The sequence below is a fragment of the Myotis brandtii genome, unplaced genomic scaffold (genome assembly GCF_000412655.1).
Source record: "Myotis brandtii unplaced genomic scaffold, ASM41265v1 scaffold120, whole genome shotgun sequence".
Classification (NCBI taxonomy): Eukaryota; Metazoa; Chordata; class Mammalia; order Chiroptera; family Vespertilionidae; genus Myotis; species Myotis brandtii.
The window spans coordinates 2,088,105-2,098,691 of NW_005354174.1; the positions used below are offsets into that span (position 1 = coordinate 2,088,105).

General features: G+C 34.1%; 1 protein-coding gene across 2 annotated transcripts in view; it reads right to left on the reverse strand.

The window, feature by feature from the left end:
• BRIP1 (BRCA1 interacting protein C-terminal helicase 1) overlaps positions 1-10,587 on the reverse strand; it is a 138,282-nt gene that overhangs the window by 66,574 nt on the left and 61,121 nt on the right. For both annotated transcript variants that reach the window (XM_014531667.1, XM_014531671.1), the window contains exons 13-15: positions 9,312-9,477; positions 9,061-9,201; positions 6,968-7,129 (exon numbers count right to left, since the gene is read on the reverse strand). In XM_014531667.1, the coding sequence (XP_014387153.1) occupies positions 6,968-7,129; positions 9,061-9,201; positions 9,312-9,477 (469 nt within the window). The remainder of the gene's footprint in view (positions 1-6,967; positions 7,130-9,060; positions 9,202-9,311; positions 9,478-10,587) is intronic.

Consider the following 10,587-nt stretch of genomic DNA (forward strand, 5'->3'; position numbering starts at 1 on the left):
GACTGCAGCTTAGGTCTGCTCCCCGCTGGCAAGTGGACATCCCCCGAGGGCTGCCGGGCTGCCAGAGGGATGTCTGATTGCCATCTTAGGCCCAATCCCCCGGGGGAGCAGGCCTAAGCCAGCATATGGTCATCCCCCGAGGGGTCCCAGACTGCGAGAGGGCACAGGCCGGGCTGAGGGACCCCCTACCCCGAGTGCACAAATTTTTGTGCACCGGGCCTCTAGTTTGTTTCTAAAAAGCCCCTTTGAACCACACCTGAGTATATGTTAATTAGACTTTTGGACAGTCCCTAAGTAACCTTAAGATGGTGGATGGTTGCCAGGGGAATCAACCATATTATTAGATGGCTGGGACACCCCCAACCTCCAGGGAGGGAAGAAGGGCTAGAGACTAAATCAATGGCCAATGGCCAATGATTTAATCAATCGAGCCTACATAAGGAAACCACCATTAAAATCCAAAAGCATGGAGTTCAGAGACCTTCCTCCTTATGCAGGAGGGAGTAAGCTCCAGTACTTGAGATCCTCCTAGATCTCATCCCATATACTTCTTCATTTGGCTGTTCATCTCTATCCTTTATAATATCTTTTATAATAAACTGGTGCAGGTAAGTCAATGTTTCTCTGAGTTTTGTGAACTACTCTAGCAAATTAACTGAACCTGAGAATCTTTAGCCAGTCTTGTGGGATGGAGCTCTTAACCGCTGGGATCTGATGCTATCTCTAGGTGGATAGTGTTCAAAATGAGTTAAATTGTAGCTGGAGTCGCAGAATTGGTTGATGTGTAAAAACTGTAAAAACCCACACATCTCAAGTCAGATGTGAAGTTGTGTTGTAATAGATTACTGAGAATAGAGGAGTCACACAGCAGTGAGTTTTTTCTTTAAACTGTGTTAGTGAAGAAATCAGAATTGAATTATAAACTGGGAAACCAAGACAATAGACGTTCCTGAAAGAATGCACTTGGATGAGACTGACTTACAGTAGAGAACAAAAAGAAAAATGTCCACTAAGAAAACCTGACTCCCTCTTTCTATCATGATGCACATCCAATCTATCAGCAAATCCTGCCAGTGCTACTTTTAAATTTTATCTAGACTCCAAAAATACTGCTACCACAGTGGTCGAAGGCACCACCATCTCTCCCATGAGTTATTACAGTAGACTCCTATATAGTCATCTTACTCTCTACAGTCCATTTTCCATGCAGTAGCTAGTATAATCCCATTAAAATTAAGTCTAGAGCCTCAAATGGATTCCTATTGCATTTAGAAAATATAGCAAAAAATACTAATTATTTTTATGAAAATGGTCCATAGCAAAATTTCAGTTTTAGATAACAAAATATTTAGGTCTACAGCTTTTCCATGATCACTCAAACTGCACATTTATATAGCTTAATTACTTCTCCCTTACCAGAGAAATCATACAAATAACTAAACACATACATAATCCAGTTGATTTTTAAATTCTCTTAAGTATCACAACTAGGTATCTAAAAGTCAAATAACTTAGAGGAAAGTACACTGACACGAAGCCATCTCTTGGTTTTAAGATTTATATATATGAAAAATGTGAGACATCGCTATTATAAAATAGTTTACTTAGCTCATAAAGAGCAAATACTATTCACACAAAGAGACTAACCCACATACAGTGACATAGGTGATTTAATCTACTAGTTGGTGTTCACATCATTTGGATTTGGTAAACACAGATACTTTTTTTGTCAGATCTCACAAATTAAAAGACACTTTGGAATGTTTGTGCCTTATCTGGTTATTGTCATTTTACTTTTTCAGACTTCTTAAAACTGGTATCTCACTGGGGAGGCAGTAAGTTAGAATGCAACCTAGTGGGGAAATCCTGCATTTGCTCAATGTCTATAGCTTTTACACAGTTCCAGATGTTCAGTACATTAATAATGCACTAACTCAAAGCCTCTTTTTGAAACTTTAGAAAGTGCAAATTGCATTAAAACCTCTTTGCCCTCATTAATGGTATTGTTACAATCCTAGTCCTCTGGAAAATGTTTTTTGGCATGTGTTTAACTTTATAATATTGCCATTTACTCACTTTAATAGCCAGTACTCAAGTCTTAATGCTTTCTAATAGGCCTGCCTAAACAGACTACCATCTTTTGTAATCTTTTTCACATAATTTACTTATATGTAAAACCTGTCATATTTTTCCATATGAAGGTGATTCTTCACTATTCATTTCAATATTTAAGAAATTTTTACTAGACTTTATTCAGTTATAATGTACCTATAGATGGCACATGTTAGGAATAAAATATAGTTCCTTATAAATAATAAAAATTTAAAACTAGTATTTTTTTCATAACTTTTTAAATTACAGTAAAAATATATGCTTAATTCTTACTGTACTCAAACATCTGTATTCAAACATAAAATATGAAAAATATTAATTTCTATTGAAACAACTTCCTATATTCTAGCTTTATCCTGATATCTGATTCAGCATCTTCACCTCAAGAGGCTCAGTTATATTTCAAGATCAAGTTTTCAACAAATTTGGATGCAGTCAGTAATGCACTAGGAAGAATAATATGGAGGAATATTGTCCTGAAGTGTAAGATCCATTTTAGTTCTTGGCTTAATAAAAATAAAAGGTCCTACAGTCCTCTCTCGTAAGGAAAATTCCCTCACATAATTTTGTTAAAAGAATGAGGACTCTGCCCTAACCGGTTTGGCTCAGTGGATAGAGCACTGGCCTGTGGACTGAAAGGTCCCAGGTTCGATTCCAGTCAAGGGCATGTACCTTGGTTGCAGGCACATCCCCAGTAGGGGGTGTGCAGGAGGCAGCTGATCGATGTTTCTCTCCCATTGATGTTTCTAACTTTCTATCTCTCTCCCTTCCTCTCTGTAAAAAATCAATAAAATATATATTAAAAAAAAAAAAGAATGAGGACTCTGAAAATGTTAGAACTGCACTACTGTTACTGATGGATATTTACAGTCATTTATTGATACATTATGATAAAAATATACAATGATATACACAATGTAAAAAATTTCAAATAAAGTAGAATTTCAGAAATAACTCATATAGTTCCTCATGATAATCTACTTTGTTGAAATCTCTTGGATAGAAAATAAGAACTGAATAGCTATTTATGTATGGAAAAAATTCTTGACTCTTTAAAACAAATTCTGAATTTCTTTTTATTGATCAACATAGTTGGGTTCATCAATGACTTAAGAAAATATTTTATTAAAATGCATATATTTGACCAGTTTTGCTACTTTAGAGTTAAGTATTGGCTTACTAAATGTTGGCTGAAATCTGAACAAATAAATTTATTCACACAAATTCATTTTTATGTTTCATTCCTTACCAGAGTAGATTAATTGTAGGAGGGGAAAAAAAAGCAACTCATTTTTTATCCCTCTATTAAAAGGCTAATAATTAAAGTAAACTATAATGAGGTCACTGTACCTGCACTATTATAATCTAAGTAGAATCTAGGCTGGGAAGAAGATAAATAAGATGTAACCACTACAGTGTTTCCTAAAACATTCTACCGCTTTCAGGTGCTGCCAACCTGAATCTGCTATAAACCTGTTGCTATAAAACTTGAAGGTGAAATACTTTGGAAAAAACACCATTTCCAAAATCTAGTGGAGAAGATCCACTAGAAAAAAAAAGAAATTTACAACGCCAAAATAATAATAATAATCCTTTTTAAACTGTGGTAAAATATACAGAGCATAAAATTTACCATCTTAACCATTTTTAAGTTTATAGGTCAGTTAGGTTAAGTATACTCACATTATTGTACAACCTATCTCCAAAACACTATTTCTCTTGCAAAATTAAAGCTATTAAACAGCTCATTCCCCGCTTCCTCCAGCCCTGGCAACTACCCTTCTAACTTTTTGTTGCTATAATTTGACTACTCTAGCTACCTTATATAAATGGAATCACAGTAGCCCTGACCGGTTTGGCTCAGCGGATAGAGCGTCGGCCTGCGGACTCAAGGGTCCCAGGTTCGATTCCGGTCAAGGGCATGTACCTTGGTTGCGATCAATGTTTCTCTCTCATCGATGTTTCTAGCTCTCTGTCCCTCTTCCCTCCTCTCTGTAAAAAATCAATAAAATATATTTAAAAAAAAATAAAATAAATAAATAAATAAATAAATGGAATCACAGTATTTGTCTCTTTGTGATTGGCTACTTTCACTTAACATAATGTCCTCTAGGTCCATCCAAGTTGTAGCATAAAAACAACCTATTTATTAAAACAATCTATCTATAATAATAAAAGCATAATATGCTAATTAGACCAGAGGTCCTTCTGGACAACCTTCCGGACGAAGTCGGGGCTGGGAGGGAAGCCAGGGTCCCAGGTGCCAGAGGAAAGCCACGGCCGGCAGCTGGGGAAAGGAAGGCCTACTCTTGAACGAATCTCGTGCATCAGGCCTCTGAGTTTATTATATCTCTGTAGGCCACAAGTCCAAGCACAGCGCAACTGGATTCTCTACTCAGGGTTTCAAAATTAATGTGTCTTCTGGGGCTGCAGTTCTCATCTGGGACTTGGGGTTCTCTTCCAAGGTCTGGCTGTTGAAAGAATTCACTTCCTACCAGCTATTGGCCAGAACTGCTCTCAACTCCTACAGGCCACTTGCAATTCCTTGCCACATTCCCTACCTCTCCCATCGTCAGTTTACAACACAGACATCTGCTTTCTTCCAAGCAAGCTAGATCATGTCTCTCTGACCTCCTCTTCTGCAACCAACTGTAGAAAACTCTCTGCTTTTAAAGGGCTTGTGGGATTAGATCGGGACCAAGTAGATCATTTCTCCCTATCTTAAGGGATTTCTTATGCAAAATCCCTTCACAGCAGTACCTATATTACTGTTTGAATGAATAAGTGGGGGAAAGAATGTATACGCAAGAGGCCAGGAATATTGGGGGGCCATCTTACAATTCTGCCTACCGCACATAGGTAGGTATGAAAATGCATGACAGTTCTAAGCATGCATAATGCAATGTGCCTAAAATAAAGGTATATACAGGATGGGGGCATGCTAGGAATAAGGCTGAAAAATAACCAACACTATGGGGAGTGCAAAATATTTTAGGCTCAGTCTTTCAGAAAATAAGGAATTATTAAAGGTTTTTAAACCTGGGTATACTATTAGGGTCTGATGGACCTATTTTTCACTTTTGAACATGTCTATTTGTAAAGATTGATATTTCATCACTTTTTTTCTTAGGGAACTTAAAAAACACACACATAAAAGGCTTGGTGCCTGGTGTCTTTATCAAAGACAAAGTACCCAATGAACAGAAAAGTACTAATGCCTATAAATTTCAGTTGATTCATTTAGCTATAACATATTTTAAACTGCTGAAACTGGCTAATGAAAATTATATCATTTGAAAACACTGGAACCAGAAGGTATGATTTATTGTTCAGGCTGTTTTCCACTGTAACTTTTTCATTGACAATTATATTACTGTCCATTGAAATAACTTTACATTAGATTTGGTTCTCCTTCATATATACTAAGAAAAAAACATACAAAGCTGGTTCCTAGCATATAAAGAATCATTCTTACCACATCTTTGAAGCTTAGCAAAAAATCAAATTGTTCATTTATTCAACTGGGCATTTCCTGGCTCACTTTTTACCACTGTGATTAGAAAATATAAAAAGGTTTTATTAATGTGTTAAGATATTGCTTTACTTTAGTTCCAGGCTTAATTATTGGTTATCCTTAATATAACTATTTAGTGTAGATGTTCACACTCTGGAATAAATATTGCTTTGTATTAAATATTTTAAAGATGTTTATGTCCATTTTGTTTTTAGAAATTCTTGTAAAAAACAATCTGATTAAATTTCTTGTAAAAACAATTCCTTCAGTTTATCTCTAGGAGGACTAATTCACTGCATCTCTAGCTAACAAAGTATGTCTCTTAGTTCCAATCGGGCTGCTATAACAAAATACTCCTGACTGGGTAGCTTAGAAACAACAGAAATTTATTAACAGTTCTGGAGGCTGAAAAGTCTAAGATCAAGGCACCAGTGTGACCACATTTGGTGAGGGCTCTCTTCCTGGTTCATAGCTGGTGCCTTCTTGCTGTGTTCTCACATGGTGAAAGGGGCAAGGGATCTCTCTGGAGCCTCTTTGATAAGACACTAATCTTATTCATGAGGATTCTATTCTCATGACTTAAGCACCTCCCACTGCTTAATGTCATCATCTTGGGGGGTTAAGATTTCAAAATATAAAATTTGGGGGATATATTTAGACCACAGCAGTATGTATGTAGATGAAAAGACAGTAGAAAAGCCAAAAGTATCAATATTGCCATTCATATATATTATTTCTACGACTGTCCTTACATATATAACTTCATATGAAAAAAGGAAATGCCACTTCTCTACATTGGAATTTAGCTTTGATTTTGATAAATATATTACTCTCAGAAATTATATGTGGTTTTAATTCTTTAGCTATTAAGACTAAGATATTATAACTCAATTTAACTCAAGAAAATATTATTGAAAATCAGAGTGAGTCTAAAAACAAGGAAAAAAGTCATTTACATGAAGTAAAAATATAGACAACCAAGAAAGTTGACTTTAGATTCAAATTACTGAAACTTTCAAAAGTGTAATCTACGAAAGTGGAAAAGAGTGCTCCTTTTCCCTTCAACTATGAAAATATCAAGCTACCTCTAAGAATAAAAATCCCATACACATAAATAGTCCCCTTATATAACAAGCACTGCTTCAAAACGTTTTTAGTCTTTAAACTGTCAAGTAAAACAGTAATAGAACAATTAGGCAGTGCCTTAATCAATAAATAAGTAAAACAACATATGATGTTTAGAAAACTGTAAGTCCCCTGTTGCTTCTAGCCCTAGGAATCTTATCATGGTAATCCCACATTATTTTCTAAAGGCAAAAGAAACAATAAGTATTCCCCTACCTTGTAAGATGGCAAGAAACACAAAATTCCTTGGCCAACAATCTGGCACACAGATAACAAAAGTGCTCCCACTTCATCCTGGAACTCAAATGTTTCTGTGTGCTGGAAGGTAGCACAGAGATTCCGACCCTTGGGTCCTGACCCAATGGTGCCAACCCAAACCTAGAATATAAATATATTAGTATTAGAATTATGCCTAAACTAGGCAGGCAATTTAGCATTTAGTTGGGAGCCTTAATTACATATATATCAAAAGAAGATCAAGCAACAAGTTTAGAGGAAATTTATTTTTAAATTCCCTTTATATAATTATATATAGATTTAATTTATAAAAGTTTTATTTTTAGGCAGATCATTGAATTCTCCTAGGATAAAAGCAAAAAGGTTTCACTTATCGATTCCCTAAATGGCTTTGCACAATTAAGCATGTAACAAAATTATGTTGGATGATGTGAACAAATGAAATGGATAAATCAGAAATAGTCCAAAGTATTAGAGGTAAGGACTGGTATGATCTGCTATAGACAAGTTTCTAAGATTCAACTATGACATGAACTACTCTTTCATAAATTCACTGATATTCAAAGATCTACAGTCATAAAAAAAATCAAACTCACAAAATTTTACAGCTCTATGCAATTCCTCTAACTCATACAGATCTAGCCTTAGTGTAGTTAATTTGATTAAGAGAAAGAACAGACTTTATTAGTAATCCACAGAAAATACAAACAGTTCAGATTGCTAAAAAATGTAATAATATTATATTTTGAAATAATGTATAAGATTGAAGTACATTGTACAAGATAACATCTGACGGACACCATATTAAGCAATTATTTAAATGATCCAACTAGTAACATAAAAAACTGACATTATGTTTCCTGACACAAAGCAATGAAAAGTAACAATACCACCTGTATAGTATTCTTATCAAACTGCTTAACCTGAATCTTATGATAAAGAAACAATCAGATAAGTCCAAATTATAAGCCTTTCCTTAAGGAAACAGGTAAATTGAATTCTTCATAAAACGTCAGATAGAAAAAAAAAAAGGCAAGAAAACTGTTTTTAAGACCAAAGAAACATGAAAACCAAAAGCAATATATACTTCTTGTGTGGATCCTGGATTAAGAATTTTAAAAATAGGTTGAAAGTAACTAAAGAAATATAAATATTGACTCTATTATGTCAATATTAATTATTTCTCTCTTCCACTCTCTCTAAAAATCAATGGAAAAATATCCTCAGGTGAGGATTGAAAAAAAAGAAGAAAAAGAAACAGAAAACAGATCAATAAATGACAATAAAAACATTTTTAGGAAAATTAAAGTAATATCTATATGGTATTATTATAAAAAATTAAAATCTTAAGTCACAGGACTCATAAGAGTACTTCTAATTCATTTCAGATACTCAAATATGTGCCCAACACTTGCTAACTAATGCTAGATAGATATTAGTCTAGGTACAGTAGAAGAATGTAAACATAAAAAGAAGAACAAGGATACACCATAGTCTAATGGAAAAGAGAAACACATAAACAAATAATTAAACAATAGAATCTATGGTAAAGAAGTTGAATTTTGTTTTGGTTTTCATTTTTATTTTTAAAAAAACACATTAAAACTTATTTAAATGAGGAAATTGCAATACAGTCTTTGCATCCAAAGTATATATTTTTATTCAGTGGGTTGAAGGAATGCATTCATTAGTATTTCTTTTTTGTTGACACTATCAAGTAGCTGACAGATCATCCTTGGAAATCATGAGGAGATTCCAGAGGAAACTGAATCCTAAAATATCAACAGCGAGGGCCGTGAGATTGACTGAGCCTATTAGTGATTTTTGTAGGACATACTTTGGTTGCTGCTGGTTGGCATTGCTGTGACACTTGTGGTATTTTTTTTGTGTGCTCTGAATTAAACAAGATCAATTATCAAAAAAAAAAAAAAAAAGTAGCTGACAGATTTTCCTTTATTCTAAAACTGAAATGTTGATTTTCCTATCAGGATCTGTTTGCTAGTACTTCCAATTTGTTTATGTGCAATTATATTGAGGTAAAAAGACTGAACGCCTTCAAAAAAAATCCTAACCTGTGAGTTATTAATGACATGATTAGCTTCCAGTTGGATAGTAAATGTAACACCCAGTTCTGATGAAAAGGATTTCATTGGTGATAACGTCCCAGATGTCAAAACAATCGTCCACACTTTGCCATTAATATCTGAAAAGGCCTAGAAAGAAACAACATTAGATATATAAAATCATCTTTAAAAGAGTCAGCACATTTATTTGTTTGTATTGAGTTAGAAGATAGAATTTTCATATACAACAATCAGCTTACCACAGCTGGATTTAAGCACCAGAAGTTTAGCACATGAACTGCAGTTTTCTGTCGTGAACGTTTCTTATTTTTTGGTGGAACAAAGAACCCATTTTTATCAGAAATATCAGTCTGATTTATCCAAGAATAAGTCTGTTGAATAGCAACTTTATAATCATCTGCAAACCTAAATGAAAGTAAATGTTAATTAAATGACAAAGCTTTATAAAACCTATACTGTCACAGCTACATACAAGAAAAAAATTGATTATATTAAAACTGAGTCCTGTATCTTCCCAAAAATTATATTTTGCCTATGAAACACCTACCACTAATTAAATTCAGTAATTCTGATAGAAAATAAGCCATTAAGTCTTAGAATCAACCCCCTTATAGAGATTAGATATCATCTAACCATCCACCCTTTATCACTCCCCTCCCTATGATCAAACACTACATAAATCATGGCAGAGCCAGAATTGAAATCCAAGCCTCCTAACTCCTAGTCCAGAGCTCTTTGTATTCTGTTATATCATTAGTTACAAAATAGATAGCATTTTTGTTAGAAAATTGTTAGAAAAAACTAGCATTATTGTTAGAAAAAACTAAAGTGATTTATACTTTTTTATTAAATGATAAAGTAGGAAAACATTCATTTTTACTGAAAGCTTAAAAAGTTCAGGAGACTACAAAAATGTTAACTTCCTTTAATATTTGGGTCTCAGTCTTCATTTATTTTTAACAAAGGTATTGAACCAGATGGCCTCTGTAATCCCATCATTTTATAATTTCTTTCAATAAGATACTATAAACACCTAGGCTTAAAGAGAATGAAATGTGGTATTCTCTACCAGTCCTCAATTTTTCTCTTAGAGAGATAAGGTCTCGATGTTCAAGGCAGGAACCCTACAATCTGTGAAGAGAATTTTATAAAAACATTGAGAGCTAAAAACTATAAAACCCTTAGAAGAAACATAGGGGGAAATCTTCATGACATCAGATTTATCCATGGTTCTTGGATATACCAAAAGCACTAGTAAGTAAATTGACTTTAAAGAAATAAATAAATTGGACTTCAAATTTTTAAAACTTTTATATATAAAGAATACTATCAAGAGAGTTAGAAGACATCCATAGAATGGAAGAAAATATTTGTAAAGCATATATCTGATACAGGATTAACATGCAGAATCCTATCTAATAATAGACAAACATGGTAATTAACCATACCTCCGCTACGCTTCCCATTGGCTAATCAGGGTGATATGCAAATTAACTGCCAACCAAGATGGCGGCC